Source organism: Ochlerotatus camptorhynchus, unplaced genomic scaffold (assembly GCF_037179485.1).
Source record: "Ochlerotatus camptorhynchus isolate MF236.1 unplaced genomic scaffold, CSIRO-AGI_Acam_v1.1 ptg000237l, whole genome shotgun sequence".
NCBI lineage: Eukaryota > Metazoa > Arthropoda > Insecta > Diptera > Culicidae > Ochlerotatus > Ochlerotatus camptorhynchus.
This window is the reverse complement of record NW_027040727.1, coordinates 660846-679379: the sequence shown is the minus strand read 5'-3', so window position 1 is coordinate 679379 and position 18534 is coordinate 660846. Positions and strand designations below refer to the sequence as shown.

Below are 18534 nucleotides of genomic sequence, written 5' to 3'. Positions count from 1 at the left end.
TACGTTTGGTGTTGGAGGATGATCTGTTTTTCTGTCGACGTCGGTGGGGGTGAGGATGATATGGGGATCGACATCAGAAACGACGGAGTGACGTTGATATTGTGGGGTTTCAAAATGAACACCATTGTCATGTACACAATTCTTTGCTTCACCGATAACCATTGCAAAGCGTGCAGCATCAAAGTTGAGAAAGTGAATCATATTACAACCGCATTATTTTATTCTGCAAACGCTGTAATCTCCGAGGGGGGCGACACATCTAAATCTCAAGTTTGATGCTCAAAAAATCTCACACTAGCGAATCAATCTTCGAAAAATCTTCTTTCATTTATCGCATCAACTTGCATCGCTCATCATCTTTTTGTAAGAAATCTTCAGAATCGTCATCAATCTTCTTTCTATCTACTCAGTGTGCGCGCAGCTAGCCACAGCAAAACACAATCTTTATTGCATTGTAGTTAGAGACGTCCCCCTCGAGATTAGGGGAGATGATTGATTTGTATATCTGTATTTTACTACTTTTTTGTTTCTTTATTTAAGAGATTTTCATATTTTACTACTAATGGTAAAATCATTTTTCAGACGACATAGAATTCCATATCTTTAGCTATTTTTTGATGACATTGCGTTGAACTTAAGTTTGTCTAGTTGAAGATGCTAATTTCCAAACCTACGACTGGATGCCTTCCTTCAAATAACAACTGAAGTGCGTTAAAAATCGGTAAAACTGTTTCAAACACATCGTTGGTACTTGAGCGGTCGGCGTTCATCTCTTTTTGCCAGTGGTGGCAGAGGAGGGACACACCCCTCACCATCCCTCTTCAAAGGAGAGTTTGGTAAAGAGAGATGATAAAACCGATTTGTACCTTCCTTAAAAGTTGTCCTAGCTCGCTATCTACTATTTATATGCAATTTTCACACTGCCGGATTTAAATACCTTTCGTTTGGCGACTCAAATATGGTTTAGGAGATATGCTGTTTTGTACGAATAATCCGATTTTTTCTGATCTTGTTTTATCTCCGGATCCTGTAAATGTTATTATTGTGGTCGAATAAACAGTCAACATAACAAAAATTGTAACAAAATAATACTCCTTCGATATCACAAATATAACTGATTTAGTTATCATTGAAAACATCTTGATAACATATCCTGTATCTATGCATTTTTTTGTTTAACAAATTTCAAATTATTTTATATTGGGGAAATGTCTCTAATGTTGGCCTATGGATCTAAGATTGGGCCCGTTGCTAAAAATCTGCTATTTATTAATTTTATCGCGTTATTAGTTACGCGTTGTAGTTGCCTGTAATTTACTGATTACCAATTCACGATATATTTCACGTAAAGCTGAGCGATAATACAAAACCATTAATGGACCTTACTGACTACCATAACCATTACCATAAATGTTCTCAAATCATAAGTTAAAACGTTCTTATATAGTTCTCTTTCTGTAAATGTATGGAGAAAACAAGAATTTGGAATGGTAATTGTTCTTAACAACCCATTATTTGTAAGGTCCAGTTCCAAAAAACCATAATACATAAGGTTGAAACTTTATCATTAAATGTTCATGTAAAGTTCCATAACCATTTCAGTTTAAGTTTAGCAGGGATTATAAACAATTTTTAACCATTTTAGGTAAGGTCAATTTATGGTTCGCCTTTATGCGGGACTCCTTAAATTAACCTGGAGTATTTTTGAAGTCCATATTGTCTTCTTTCTTGTTTATGATTCCAAAAATGTGGGCTTTTATACTAACTATTTTTCAACATTTATATTTCCTTCATGTAGTATTCAAGCGATAGAGTACATTATTTGCTGTCTTATTTCGTTTGCTGATGCATCATTTTCATTATCATGTGCATTATCTTCAATTTGATGAATATCAATCAACTCGTCAAAGTTATCATCTGGAAGATTAAATTGTTTTCTCAAATTGTGCAAAGCACAGCATACATTAACAATTTTTGCAGCTTTTTCTGGTTTGTAGTGCAGCTGACGAGCTCCTAAGATGCACCTAAACACATTCTTCATTACTCCTATAGTTCTCTCAATTAGCATCCTTGTTTTAGAGTGAATTTCGTTGAATTTAGTCTGCCTTGCATCGCCAGAACTACGGAATGGTGTAATCAAATAAGGTTTTAAAGGGTATCCTGCATCTCCTGAAACCAAATACAAAAAGCCAAGTTTAGTTTTATTTAGCTTGACACACAAAATTACCGAAGCTTACCCAAAAGCCAAGTATTTCTTTCTCCATTCTGGTATTGCTGACTCAACTCAACATCTAATGGATTATTATTCCAAATAAACGAGTCGTGATTGGCACCGGGACTGTTTGCATCCACGTAACGGATCATCTGTTTATGATCGCAGACCTGAAATCATGATACATAAGTAATTCAAGTTTTTTCAGCAATTAAACATTCATACAAGCATAACGTTCAAACTATGAAAGCCTTTTCTGTTGTAATATAGGTGCTGAATATCACCAACAGGCTTAACAATCCTGACATGCGTACCATCCACGCAACCTATTACGCCGGGAAATCCAGTTTTTTCGTAAAAGCTGTGCTTGATTTCACGCTTTTCGACTTCTGAAACAGGGAATTTTATTGCTGCTGGACAAATTTCTGCTTCGAACACATCGATAACAGCGGATAATGCCTTCGATAGTGTGGGTTGTGCCATTCCAGCAAAGAAATCGTTGCCAACACCTTTCTGATAGCTCCCTTCAGCGAAGAATCTCAACGCAGCTGAGAGCTTTAACATCGGCTGCACATATGAAGATTTGGTTCCTCCTAATTTGCCATCCACAATGTTCAATAAATATCGGAAAAGCTCTTTCGATACACGAAAGTAATTTAAAAATCTGTAATCGAAAATAGTTTTAAGCATTAAGATATCTATAGATTTCAGCAAGTACTCACAAATTTGATGGCATATCCAAGGGATTACTCAAATCCCTCAATCTGCGACGCTCAACTCGCACCGTTTCAAAATGTAAATCCTCGATTTCATCCTCCTCATCACTAAACCAAAACTCATAACTACTCATTGTGAAAACCAAAAAACAGAAAACTCACAACTATTAGAAAAAAAATCCACGAAACACCGGGTTTGACCACGATTGGTAGATTCACAAAAAAAAAACGGATCCTTGAATTAACAACAACAAACCTGCACCTCTCTCAAACAAGGACCAAATTACATAACCGGTCGTGCTATCGAAATGGCAAAGAAAGTTACTTAGAACCTTAAGTTATAGTTCCCAAACGATAGAAAAACGTATGCTCTATTGTTTTTATCCGTATCTATGATATTATTTATTGATATTTATTCCAAAATCAAATTACTGTTTTGTTAGAAAATACTGCATACGCCCTTATCATAGCTTGAGCGATAAACTTTTTCAGTTTGACGTTTCTATAAATGAACAGCACTTCGCTGTCGATTCATCCTTCCTCTCGATGCAAAATGAACAACTCGCGTCGTGCGAGTCGACATTCGGAATAGAGTGAGAATTGTCACGCGAGAAGGAAACGAGAATGGTCATCTCGACTCGCGCGAGAAGTGGAATAAACACATATGTGTTCAAAACATATGATATTCCGGTGTATAATTTGCAAATTGGGGCAACCAGTTTTTTAAACGAATAACGTGATCAAATTTAACGTGCTTTGATGAATATTTTCATGTGGAAATATTAGAGGGAAAGTTATTTTTCATTACAGGAGAGCTAATTTGAAATATTGGTTTTTGACTCAATTTTACTTTTGGTTCTTTTCTGAACTAACTTTTTTATATGATGGGTTTTGGATCAAGTTCGGTTCTGGCCACTTCCCCGGTGCACCCGTAATATGCCCGGAAATGGCCAATGAAGTCCAAGCCACTCGATATGGCTAAAATTGATCTTGTTATCGAATTTTGATGTAATTGTATGTGTCGCATAATGAGTTTTGGATCAAGTGTGTTGGCCATTTCCCCGGGGCATCCGGGACATGCCCGGAAGGGGCCAATGTGATCATAGATACTTAATCACCCATATTCTTGTTTTCGTTCGAACCGTATTTTCCGTACAAAAAAAAAGTTTTTTTGTATGGAAAATACGGACCGAACGAAAACAAGAATATGGATGAATATGGACACCATTGATCTTGTTGTTGTTGTCATCTTCTCTTTTGACAGCGTTAAGATTTTTCCCCGCACGACCACAAATAGGATTGGGTATTGGTACCGGTAACATCATTCACAACTTTTGTATCGACCATACTGCCCAAGTAACATTGCAAGTTTTATCACGGTTTTAAAGCATATTACAAGTGTAAATCATAGTCTGCAGAACCCTCATAAAACCCCAATTGCTACTTCGGTGAAATACAGTTTTGGAACAACTGGAAGCTCGATACCATTTGATCGGTATATGGTTGGATTTAGCAGACCGATTTGCCCCAACAAACAATTTGAGTTGATCAACAGCTGAATAAGCTATTTTTTAGCTTAAGAAGCATGTTTTTGCCTGAATAAGCTCTTATTCAACATTCAATGTTTGTTGGGGCCTTTCCATATGCTCAACTTCTTGTGACGTTAATTGTGCATTTTCTTTGGCAACAGTCATTTTATTGGGTGACATAAAGTAACTGATGATGGTAGAGTATTGACTCAAACAATTTCCTCCGTAGCTGACCCAGTTTGCTTTGCTACTATACGCAGATGGGTCGAGAATACGAATATGTGCGAATCATACTCTTTAATTTCACCGTCTTTGAGCTCGTCACTAAAACCTTGCTTATATTTGGCGTGATTACTGCTGCCATCATACATCCACTTGTACATAACGGTTAATTCATAGCTACCATAGAACTGTTGCAGTTTTTCAACAGGAACCTGACTGCTTATTAAGCGGGTTGTAGTGTGGTCCAGAAGTTCTTGAAGCCTAACTTCTGCCACGGATGGCGAAATCGATATACCTGTATAAGGCATAAGTGTAATTACAGTCTAAGTTCATTCTACAGTCCCTTTTAAATTTTACTTGATGGGTAATACATTTCATTTGTTTCGAGAATTTTGCCATATGCTGGATACATATCTGCGCCGATTTACAGAATACTAAGCTGAATACTCGTGTATTGCGCTTTCGAGAAATTATGTTTGCATATAAACGCAAGAGCTTCTTCTGGGGAATACGAATTGATTTTGGTTTCTGAGGTTTCCATTGAACTTGGTGCTTTCATGATGTTCTCTACAATCTCGGCGTTCTTCTTTCCTGTTACGTAAAATAAGATAATACATTTGACATTAATTTTCAAATATCATCAATTTGATTCGATTTTCCTTCATCAGATAAAAGTTGGTGATATGTGGAAAAATAAAGAGAAATATGCAGAAATATAATCATAGAGCTTACAATTGAATACGATAAACCCCAGCGCATATCATTGTCAAGGATCGGTATCGGTTGTTTGTTCATTTTGATCTTACGGTACTTTTCGCAGCAAGTTTTGATTTCACCTGATTCACCCTTTCTTGCTCCTTGTTCTGTTTCCTGCATTAGTTCGTGTCCATCTTCTTGTTTAGCTTCTTGGTCAGCGGCACTTCCAGATGCGTTTTCTTGATCAAGGAGTTCGGTTTCAGAATCGATCACTACTTCTTTGACACGTACAGAGGTATTCAACTTTTTTTTAGATTATGTCGGAATTGGGCAACTTGACCACTTGTAGGGTTTGGTTGATGGTTATGTTCTGAGATGCCGAGTATTTTATGCTGCCCGTTTACTATCGTTGATCTGGTTCTTGCCGAACACTTTTCTCTATCAGCATGACAGCGGACACGGCCCTCCCAATAATAGATGTTGCTCTCGATCTTAAAAGAAACAAAAATTGTACAGCTGAGTGATATTTTCGCTGTGATTAATTATTACAATTACCTTTTTGCGATTGCAGTAAAATATGTAGCCCGCTATAGACGATTTTACGACCTCAAAGTTAACCCGAGTAGGTGAGAATAGCAAACCAATAGCAAGTTTTGCTATTAAAAACAGGATATCAGAACATCTCAATTTGTTATTAGTTTGATTGAAATAAGAGTTAAAATATCAAAAATAATAACGGAAACCGTTCGGGAGAAAAACTAAATAATAGCATGTTATTGTAATATCAAACTAAGAACAAAAAAATAAAAAAAGGCCAAAACATATTTAGCTATTATTGAGATATTAAGATTTAATCAATTGCAAAATGTGTTATTAACTAATAACAACTAATTAAGAATAAATTCAGTTGTTCGGATTGAATAACAAAATAATAACAGCTTTAGTTATTCTTCTTGGAGAGCTTATAATAATAGTATTTTTTTCGGTGGAGAATCAGTTTTACTGATAATAATGATTGAGTTCAACAATTCGGCAAAGCTTTTTTTATTTGTTATAATAATAACGATAAAATCAACATGAAATAAAAACGTAACTTTATAAAAAAAAACGAACAATGGCTGAACAAAATAGATTTGAAGTGTTGTAGTATTTTCTCTAGCGTAACTTGTGTCGTTTTCTTTGTTGTCGTACATTTGTACGCTTCTTATGATGTCCTATTGCGTTGGCACCTGGCGCAACACAGGATTATTCGCCAGCGCGGTTGCGATGTGCTTATTTATTTGTTGGGACAAATGCTGAGCGACCCTTACTGGGTCCTGCACAATTCGTCTTTCTCGTACAGCCGACCTAGCGATTGATAATAATGATTATAACGTATGCAAAGTTGAAAAGATACTATTTACCTTTCATATATTTAACTTTTTCAGGATCCATTTGAACAACCGTTTGAATGTTCTGATTTGGCTCCGGGGCTTTCTTGCTGCGTCCTCTGGGGTTGTTAGAACACCTGCCGGTCACTGAACTCTTTCACGAACAGATAATCACTCTCGTGTGCATCTTGCGATACCCTCAATAGCCAATTTGAGTTGGGGTATCCTGGGATGTCGGAGAATGATAATCCCATAGGTTTCTCCACCAGAGATTCTTGAAGCTTCATGTTTAGATGGCGCAGCTTGCAGTTTTCCTCCCGGAGTTGCTTTATTTCCGCTGACATTATGTCGATTGTCTGACGTAGCTCATTCACCGTTCTTAAATAATCAACATTCGGTTCTGGCACACCAACTTCAGCATATCCCACAAACAAACTTGTACTACTGTCTGAGTACTCAGGGCTAAAAGCAGAGTTTGCAGAAGTTGTTCCAGCATATTCATGGTCTTGAAAATTTTGTGGAGTCCCAGACGTGCAAGGAAAGACACTACTGCCATGATTTGCAGAAGATGGCCCTGCAGATTCTTCGTCAGTAGACTGACCAGTTATCGGGACTCCACACATAGCTGGAACGATAGGACCGGTGCTAGCGGCACTTTTAGCGATTTTTGCCGGGCGTTTATTTTGTCCTTGCGTCCTCTGGGGTTGTTAGAACACCTGCCGGTCACTGAACTCTTTCACGAACAGATAATCACTCTCGTGTGCATCTTGCGATACCCTCAATAGCCAATTTGAGTTGGGGTATCCTGGGATGTCGGAGAATGATAATCCCATAGGTTTCTCCACCAGAGATTCTTGAAGCTTCATGTTTAGATGGCGCAGCTTGCAGTTTTCCTCCCGGAGTTGCTTTATTTCCGCTGACATTATGTCGATTGTCTGACGTAGCTCATTCACCGTTCTTAAATAATCAACATTCGGTTCTGGCACACCAACTTCAGCATATCCCACAAACAAACTTGTACTACTGTCTGAGTACTCAGGGCTAAAAGCAGAGTTTGCAGAAGTTGTTCCAGCATATTCATGGTCTTGAAAATTTTGTGGAGTCCCAGACGTGCAAGGAAAGACACTACTGCCATGATTTGCAGAAGATGGCCCTGCAGATTCTTCGTCAGTAGACTGACCAGTTATCGGGACTCCACACATAGCTGGAACGATAGGACCGGTGCTAGCGGCACTTTTAGCGATTTTTGCCGGGCGTTTATTTTGCGGAGTAACATTTTCCTTTAGCTGTTCCTCTTGAACCTGCAATTTTAAATTTAAGGTTAGAACTAAAAAAGTACGAGAACGAAGAGGGAGTTTGACAGTTGTTGTTATTCACATCGTCGTGATTGTGTGCTGCTAAATTTGTCGATTTTTTATCACACGGGCTATCGTTATTAATTTTTTTTTTCCGTTCGGTATACCTGTAATATTGTACTGGTTGTTAGTGGAAAGTGCAGTTCGTTGCGACAATCGTCTAATTAGAGCATATTTTGTGTTGTGAAAACAGTGCAAAAGTTATCCAATCAGTCATATTGTAGTGTATACTGTCTAGCATTGGGCGATCTTGAGAACAGAGCTGCCAGGTGGTTTTATAAAAATCTGTATCCACTCTATTAAAAAATCTGTATTTTCTGTATTGACGATTTTTTTCTTAATTAATCATGTTTTGTTGTTTTACAAATACAGTGCATACAAAATAACCATAAAAAGTGCTTAACCACCTATTCGGGCTATCGTACTAACCATACGGGATATAATTGCGCCATTTGTGATATCGTCCGTACTTATTTATAAGAGTGATATGAAGCCGTTTGAAAATGTATGGAGATTTTAGTTTATATTCATTATCTTCCTGATAAGCAGTTTTAAATGCAAAAAAGTGCACGAGTTCATTACTATTTGATATTTTTAATATAGATGAATACAATTAATTACATCATTTGTGTGGTAGTTACACCGAAAAGTCGAGAGATGTCGCCGCGCCAGTGCTGGTAAAATCATTTTTGCAGTATGGAGAATATCAGAAAATCCGCAATTTCTTACGAAATACATTTTCAATGCAAGTAAAATGTTTACGAGTACTTGTATTTGTACCATTTTAATGTGCTCGGGCACTTTTCTTGTATTTAACATACATGCTTATATTGGAAATATTCATTTAATACTGTAAATCCCCATACAATCTCGAATCGTTTACTACCAGCTCCATATGCATCCGAAAGCGGTTGGTCCTCTGGTTGTGAATGCTGTCAAAAACACCATAGCATTCATTTTATAAAAATCTGTATAAATCTGTATTGTAATTTAAAAATCTGTGATAAATCTGTATTCTGTATCGGGTGTGTATTAAGATTGAAAAATCTGTATAAAACAGATAAATCTGTATAAATGGCAGCGCTGCTTGAGAATCCAATTCCTCTTTGCGTATTAGAGCATCTCCACAGCTGTTTCTAAACCACTTTTGGAAACTGAGTCAGCATGACTTCCGCCTGTGACCAATGCATGAAACCAGTTAAAGGCGATGAAGAATCCGTCTCCTGCATGGCTTTTTTGCGACAGGATGATTCACCTAAAGTGCAGGTGCAGTTTCGAATGCCTTTGGATACGGTTGTGTTTTAAGTTTGTTCTCTGTTTTGTGCGTGCGTTCGCTCTCATAGTTTTCGGCTGCAATTGCCGGATTATCGCTGGTGCTCTGCCTCCCGGACGTTTATACGTGTGTGATTGGTAGTTTTCTCGCTTTCCGGGAAGTTTTAGAATAGAGAAAGAAAACGTGATTCAACATGTTTGCAAGCATCAGATGTCGCGATCTGCGTTGTTTGATTTTCTCCCGGACCAGAAATTAGTGGCATCGCGAGTGATAATTTTTAATTTCAGTTTATTTACCCGCTGCAAGGTGCGTGAAAGAGCTCGGCACAATCGGTGTTGATGTTGGCTCGCTTGTAACTTTTTTTGTTGTGTTTTCGAAAGTAATTGATCGAAATTGTACCCAAAGTGCTTCTGAACGTGTTTCGCAGTTGGGTGTGGTGAAATTCGTGAATTCGCAGTTTATGTTCAGTGAAAATTCCGTGTCACAAAATTGCTCACGGAGTGTCCTTTTTTTGCCGTTCGACGACGACGGGTTTGCGAGAGAAAAATAAGCATCGGGAATTTGGTCCCGGATGTATTGATTTGGTTAGTACGTCCCAGTTGAAGATTGTTCTTATACATATCTCGATTGCATTTGCGGGCAGATGAGTTGGTCGCCGGTATGGGCCAGTAAGTGCTGCCAGCAGATGAATCAAGAGGTATTCGAAACAAAATTGATAAGAAATGTCCAGTCAAATCGATTTAATACAGTTGAACAAATTTCAAAACTATATACGTGCCAGATTTGGAAATAATATTTTTTGAATCTGGAAGTGTGTTTATGATACCATTATCCATTTGATAAAGGTAGAGTGAACATGCGGGCCTTATTGTAAGTAAAAGTGACCTCGGAGTGGTCGTGAATTACCAGGCATTCTGAAATGGGTCACTGGAGCTGCAATAGAGCTAACACCTTCTAACTCCCGGACTAAACCTGCTTTAATTTAAGGGTAATAAAAAGCAGTTTTCTTCCATAATAACACTGCCGGACAGTGGGGGTTAGATTGTACACACACACACAGAACTAAAAAAGTACGAGAACGACACTACTCACATGTTTAGCAAAAGATGGTCCTGCAGGACATTTGTTAGTGGGCTGGTCAGTTGGGCGAACTCCAGAAATAGCTGGAATGACCGGATCGATGACAGTCGCATTTCTTGGAGTCTTTCGTGTGCGTTTCTTTTTGGGTTCAAAATTGTCCTTTAGATGTTCCTCCTGCACCTGTAAATTGAAATTTGAGGTTAGAACTAAAAAAGTACGAGAACGACGCTACTCACATGTTTAGCAGAAAATGGTCTTGCAGAACATTTGTCAGTGGCAAACTCCAGAAATAGCTGGAATGACCGGATCGACGATAGTAGGACTTCTTGAAATCTTTCCTGTGCGTTTCTTCTTCGGTGCAATATTTGCATTTAGCTGTTCATCCTGCACCTACAATTGAAAATTTGGGGTTAGAACCAATAAAAAAAAAGTACAAACGCTACTCACATGTTTGGCAGATGATTCGGCGGAACTTTCGTCAGTGAATTGGTCAGTTGGGCGAATTCCAGGAATGAATGGAGCGACAGGGTCTATGGCACTAGCGGAACTGTTTTGGTTTTTTCCAGAAGTTTCTTTTTTTGTTCAGAATGTTTTTTAGCTGCTCCTCCTGAAATGAAAAATGTTGAGGTTAAATATCAGTAATTATTCTGAATTTGCAACGTACCATTTTTCCAAGGCATGCCATATTTGCAGCATTTGCTCTCTTAGTAGCAAGCTTTTGACCTTGATTTTTACGTGGACGGCCCATTTCTGTTGTTAAATTTAACAGTTATACTGATTTTTTCACATAAACTTAGACAACACGAATAACTGTGTGATTCACGTCCTGCTCACAACCATACTGTTTATACCAATGACGTTTATGTAAGGTCCGAGCCAACAGGCAGCTTGCTGGTATTAGAAGCAAAAATATTGTATATATTGCTGAGCACTCAAGGAACGACGTCACTCCCACAACATTCCATATTGAGAACAGTGAGATTGATGTAACTTCGAATAGCTGTTTCGTGTTAAAAGATAAACATTGCAATGAAATACGATGGACCGTGATTGTGACGTCATCATCAAGATCCATAACAACAGCAGACCTGTGTACTGTGACATAGCTCTCATACGTCATCTGCTATTCTTCATAAATCCTAAGATAAGATGAGCAATAGGGGACCTTTTTTGAACCAGTTTTCCATCAAATGCGAACCAACTCCTGATTGCTCAATTGGAAGTTCACGTATATGGGCCGAACGTATACAACCCGAAGATTTTAACAACAGATAATCTTTTTTCTTGTGTTTTGATAGTCAGTCGTGTTGACCAAAATTAATTGCACGGTCGGTTCTGCGAGAGAAGAAGAATACTTTAAAACAAAAATGAACCAGTTGTCTAATCTTATCTTAGCATAAATAAAAACTACTCTGACTGTTATGTTTAAAGTATTATTCAATAAAATCGTTGTTTATTTAATTAATAAATTACCATGAGTGCGCGACGAAGACGACAATTTTATTTGTCACCCGAGTACTATGGACGGAAATATGTCAAAAAGGTACGTATGTCGGATAGAAAAAATATCAAAAACTACCTAACATCTTGTGCAGCCCAGGCGAAACATTGTTAAGGATCCCATCTGTTCATCAGTATTAGAAACTGTTTAACTTATGTATTCAGACCATGAACCTGAATTCATTGAAGTTAATCCCGCCTCGGAAAAAAACAACCATCGCAATTTAAATAAAATGATTTATTTAAATGATGAGCCTACAGATTCTGAATCTGAATCTGAGCACTCAGATCCAGCCTCAGAAAATACGATGACCTAAGCAATCACCACAGTTTAAATGAATCGATGATTCTAAATAATGAACCTACAGATTCTGATGCTGAGCACTCAGAGGAGAACGCCAACGATGAAATGTTGGATATGGCAAGTGCTTTACCGATAGTAGGTTGACCAATAAATTGTATACGTAATTAACATACCTAGGATAAGTAGAAGATGACTAACTAAATAATATTTTTCTTGCTGTCAGCTATTTTCAAGCTTCCATAAAAAACCCTGGAGATGCTCAATACTATTTCAGGAATAAAACTATTTCCTGAAAGTTTTTCTACTTTTATGTCGAATTTCAAATCAAATCCTTACAATTCAGTACGTGTATTTTTTCTGCATCAATTGTAAATATGACTTTGGCACAACTTCTCCAGAAGCGAATACCGAATGCCCAATTTGCGGATCCAGAGCAAGACTTTTTCATTTCTATTCCCGTTGAGCCACAAATACGAGAGCTTGTTACTGAACATAAAACCAAAATTGATGAGTACGCACAACATGTTGAAAAACATGAAATCGCGGATGTTAAACGTGGAAGATTTATTCGAAAAATTTGCCCTCCAGGATCACGGGAGTGTCTTACGTTTAGTGCTAATACAGACGGAGCCGCCACTTTCAAATGCACGACACAAAAACCATTATATCCCGTATTTGTCACTTTGAATAACCTCCCTCCCAATGTTCGATATTCAAAACACAGCTTGATTGTCAGTGCTTTGTGGCTTTCGAAGGGTGAACCAAACACCAATTTATTATTTAAGTACTTTTGCATAGAGCTACGACGGTTAAAGGATACTGGAATGAACATTGATGGAAAAATGTACTCGGTGTCATTACTACAAGTAAATCTTGATTCCGTGGCGAGGTGCAAAGTACAGAACATGAAGCAAAACAACGGATTATATGGTTGCACATATTGCCTACATCCAGGAGAAACAAAAGTTTCGAATAATTCGAGATGTTATCTCAACATGCATAATGTCCGCAAACGAGAAGACACAGCCACAAGACAGTTGATGGAAGAAGTATCTACCACAGGCATAGAGCTTGGGGTGATGGGAAAATCTTTATTTACTTTTTTACCTGATTTTGATATTATCGACTGCTTTCCTCCAGATTATATGCACGCAATATTGCTCGGCGTAATGAAACAGTTGTGGAGTTTATGGACGGAAAGTGAAAATCATAAGCAAGCTTTCTACATTGGTAACCGCTTGGGAGAAAGTGAAAAGAGAATGTGGAAGCTTTAGACCTCCTAGTGTTTTTCTAGATATCCGCGACAGTTGAAGGAATATAAGAAATACAAGGCGAATAAGTGGGAAGCTGTTCTTCTCAATTATTTATATCCGGCCGTTACTAATAGTCTACCAAAACAATTTTTCGACCATGTCATGTTGCTATCATCATCGATTCACCAGTTATTAGACCCAAAATTGAACGAAGCCACGATGCATTCATGCGAAATGGACTTAAACATGTTTCTGCAGCAATTTGAAACACTATATGGTAAAGATAACATGTCGTATAATGTTCATTTAACGGGACACATCATCGAAGCTGTTTACAATTTTGGAGCCTTATACAATTTTTCGTTATTCCCATATGAGTCAGGTAACTTCTTAACTATGCAATAAAATTATAGATATTGTAATAGATCTCCTCTAGGAAACGGAATGCTCCTCGGGTTCCGAACTGGCAATAAAAGTCCACTTGTGCAAATCGAAAGGAAATATTATATGAACAAGTTATGCCACCGCTCATGGTAAAATGTATTCTAAAAGTTTTAATGTATGTACCAAACAAACATGCCATGCACACAAATATGATATGATTCATGGGTTTACATAAACGAAAATGTCTACGCCATTGTAGAAATTTTATGTGATCAGAATAATATTGTTTACATTGCTGGCCAACAACTGCACTCCAAAAAGTTATGCCATAATATTTATTCATATGAACTAACAGATATTATTAAAGTAATGCGAGTCAACGACACAATTCGTCAATGTATAAATATGTGCATAAAAATGAACGATCGATCATTGCAGTTTATTTCTAAATGTAAAATCCGTACACAAATTGATTGATTTATGGGTCCACATTTCAAGTATTTATGGTATTTATGTTACATAAGTCTTTAAAATCTGTCGATCATATACAGAGTACAAAATAAAAATAAATACCTATCATTAAAATTAAAAAAATTGAAACATTGAAATGGAAAAAATATTCACCTTACGACTAAAAATGGAAAAAATATTAATATGATGCCAATAGCAAAATAAGATACAATATCATAAATTTTTGTGGAGTTGTTTTTCGACTGTTTTATGACTCAAAATTTTAATATCATGAAAATAACAAATTTTGATGTGATATCATATTTTGTTATAAGATTGTTATTATGTGTTATGGGTAAATAACATACATGAATACTTGAATGAAAACTAAACCAACCTCTTCACTGATCAGCATGTCCTAACCATACAATTTCGATGAAACCACGTTGCTGAAATAACGAACACATTGATCTATTGTTTGGAATATTTCAACAACCATGCGTCCGCTTGATTCTTTTCAAATATTGACGTACTGTTCTTTGTTGTATGCAATGCCAACACAACCGCATAACCCAGCACGTATTCGTTTTATTATTCGATGCACAGTAGTGAAGCAGTGAAGTTAACACTCATAAAGATGTATTCGTAATGCATGTGATAAAAAAACAGTCCTGTTTAAAGATTAAGCATCCATGATGAACGATGAAAAAAAACTTATTTTATTAGCATATAATGATCAAACATTCCTCGCCAAACCATTAAAAAACTCTTGTCTTCTGTGAGTAACACAATAAGAAAAATATTGGTGCTGAATGTCATCCCTCATATAATAATAATTATAGAGGCTGTGAAAGTCCTTCTCGTAATTCCGAAATGAGATTCCTTTAATTCGTATTATGAACTGCAGCCATGAGTCAGGATCTCTGAAACCGTTCACAAAAGAGAAGGTTGTTAGTTGAACTTTTTCTACATACCCGAATGTTTTCGAAGTCACTATTTTCCGAATGAACAATAGCCAGTACAATACAGGTCCGACGACATCTTGGATGACGAATAAAATATCATCCGAGTATGAATTTTCTCTGTAAATCACCGAAAGAACTTGTAAAGGATTGTTTATATTGGATTTCGATGTCGATCGATGTGTGTTATCCTAAAGCGACTGCTTGATATTGAATATACCTAGCCTACGAATTCAATGCCATATTTTATCTCAACCTATCATGGACGTGGCTTGTATAAGTTATTAAATTTTGTAAACCGTTATGTGCGTGACAGGCTACCCAGCTCTAATTCGAATAACACGGTGAAAATAAACCCGAAAATCCTCAAACATATAAAGGTTAAATAATATGATTGATCGTATTAATAATTTGCATGTTTTGCTCTTTTCTCAGTCGCTTGTAAAAGTTATATGATATTTTGTATTTTGTAGATTATGCCTAACGACGCTAGGCATACGGTCGTTAGGCATAATCTACAAAAGAAAAAAACTTTTGTAGATTATGCCTAACGACCGTATGCCTAGCGTCGTGTACTCGTATGGCAGGCCGCCAATAGTTACCATCTTCACACAACATTCGTCATAGAATGGCTCGTCCATAGATACCGAAATAGTTTTCATTTTGCGATTGATTGCTTCCATATTTAAAGTTTTTTATCTAACCGGAAGCCGCCATTTTGGATTTGAAAATGGCGGCATATGTCGATTTCCGGTCATCCTGATTCCAAAAATACCCACATTGTGGGGTATTTGACAGTTTGGCACTTTGAATTTTGATCATCTATAAGCTTTAATTCACTTGCACATTCGGCAGCACTGCACCTCCATTTACAGCTTCTTCAGCCAACCGTTTAACCATGTTCAGCAAAAATCAGGTTCGGGTTGCAAAAACTGAACCGAATTCGTGGTTGATATTCCATACACCCGACCCCATGCTTGGCATACACAGTTTTGGTTACGAACTGCTCATTTGCTAATTACTTTGCACACAGTTGACGGAACATAGTTATTTTTGAAGCAGTAGATAGAATAGAGTGTAAGCTTGTTATAGATATGTAAAAAAAGTAGATTTAAATGCTAGTAGTAAACTGTATTTGTATTTGCGTTGCATAAATGAGGTGAGAAATGCTCACTACACATCTCGGAGTTTAAGTGTTTAATTGATTATTGTTGATTCAAATGTTAAGCTTTACCTAATCTTCGCATATCTACAGTAAACTATGAGCTTAATCTATCAATTACTTTAAAGAAAAATAAACTTCAACATCTGAGTGAAAAGTTATTACCAAATGAGCAGTTGGTGTGTACAACTGTGCATACCAAGCATGCCCGACCCCAAGCTCGTTTACACGTGTAAAAGGTGCTGATGGATTCGGTTGTGTTTTCGAAACCGAGGCCCGGTTTTGGTTTCAGTTTCGTTTACCGTGTAAACAAAATGAAAACTTTACACGGTGTGTACCATTCGTTCACACGTGTTGCGATTTTGAGGACCGTACCAGTACATGTGTGTACCGGTAGGTTTTCTTGTCCACCACTGATTCAGTGGTCCTACGAAAAAAGTGGAACCAGGGATTGTCAGCTGCGCAGCAAGGCGTTGAGTTGTGTTAAAGCCAAACCCGGTCTTTCGATCCGATATGTGGCCAGAAGGTACAACGTCAACTTTGATACGGTGTGCCAGGGAAGGATACAAGTCGTACAAAGCCAGTAAACATCCGAACCGGCACATGAAGCTGAATTCCGTGGCCAAAAAGCGTGCAAGGCTCTGTACGACCGTGTTTTGACGAAACACAAGAGCTGCACTTTGATCGATGACGAAACATACGTCAAACTCGATTTTAAGCAGCTTCCCGATCAAAAGTAGTGCCGGGAAGATTCAAGTTGGTGTTTGCCGACAAGTTCGCGAAGAAGGCCATGATTTGGCAAGCGATTTGCAGTTGTGGTCTGAAAACGGAACCATTCGTCACATCCTCGACAATGACATCCCAAGTTTACATCGAACAATGCCTGAAAAAGCATGTTTTGCCGTTCATCCGCAAGCATAGGGCCAAAGTCATCTCTTGGCCTGATTTGACCAGCTACCACCGACTCCAAGGTGGTTCTGAAGTGGTATGCTGCCAACAAGATCGATTTTGTCCCCAAGCTAATGAATCCTTCGAATTTCCCGGAATTTCGACCGATCGAAAAATGCAGCCACTTTGACGGGCAAAATGAATCACGAATTACAGGTATTTTTGTGCGTACCAATTTACTTTTAATCAGCCTTTATCATGCCGATGTGAAACTTAAAAAAGTTAAAGATGAAAAAACATCAAACCTTAGATCGCTACTCTTCTCTCATCCGTAAATTTTGACAGTTTTGGGTGGTTTGTTTTGGCTCCCGTTCGTTGCCATCTCTTTTACTCAGAGACAAAATGATTGGAACCAAAAAGTGAGATTAGGGACCGTGCATTGCTCTATGAAGCTTTGAACTGTGACGAAGAGGTTTGTTTGATCAAAATTAACAGTAAAGCTGGGTTTAGACGGCACTGGTAAATTTTCATGATAGATAGACACTCAAATACAATCGAATTATTATGAGTCAAAAAAGTTGGACGTGGACCAAATTTCAAGAAGCTCTAGTTCAAATTTTTTATTCAGTTGGAGTCGGTACTTTTTCTTGGACTCTGACACCACAGCCCTGTTATAAATCAACAAATTTAAACGACAACCATGAGTTGATGGGTTGAAATGTAGGCTCCAGGTGTGGGAGCTGCCTTTTTGGCGTCGGTAGCATTGGTACTCAGTACGGAAATCAAGATCGACGGAAAACTAATCAAGAAAAAAACGACAACAAAAAAGCAAAATTTCATATCAGCTTTGTAGTTCTCTTTCGACAATGTTTCCGATTCCAAAAATAACTATTTTGTTTTAATAAACTAATGCACAAACCGGGACAAACGGCTCATTGCATTATAGTAATAAATTTTACTTTTGCCTCTAGCTGACTGACGAACCGATAACACTGATTATTTTCGTTTATTTTTTTCTAAAACCGTTTCCCAAGTGTAGATTACGATGTCAAGTACTCCACCAAACATTCCGTTGAGTAACTTCATTACAACCCTACCCTGGTTTGCCGCTCCAGTCAAGTGCGTAAATTTAATAGCCTCACTATCTATCTTTGTAATTTTGCCGTACATGCAAAAGC

At 37.6% G+C, this 18534-nt stretch overlaps 2 protein-coding genes and 2 pseudogenes across 2 annotated transcripts in view; 2 read left to right on the top strand and 2 right to left on the bottom strand.

The window, feature by feature from the left end:
* DIP-alpha (Dpr-interacting protein alpha) overlaps positions 1 to 18534 on the top strand; it is a 361511-nt gene that overhangs the window by 97174 nt on the left and 245803 nt on the right. The window lies entirely within an intron of this gene.
* LOC135704367 (putative nuclease HARBI1) lies at positions 1684 to 3113 on the bottom strand. The gene is made up of 4 exons (XM_065225800.1): positions 2935 to 3113; positions 2438 to 2876; positions 2238 to 2382; positions 1684 to 2169 (listed from the first exon to the last, which is right to left on the bottom strand). Exons 1-4 carry the CDS (start codon positions 3060 to 3062, stop codon positions 1802 to 1804), a joined length of 1080 nt encoding a protein of 359 aa, XP_065081872.1. The 5' UTR covers positions 3063 to 3113; the 3' UTR covers positions 1684 to 1801.
* Positions 6590 to 7668, bottom strand: LOC135704376 (uncharacterized; annotated as a pseudogene).
* LOC135704366 (uncharacterized) lies at positions 13163 to 14371 on the top strand (annotated as a pseudogene).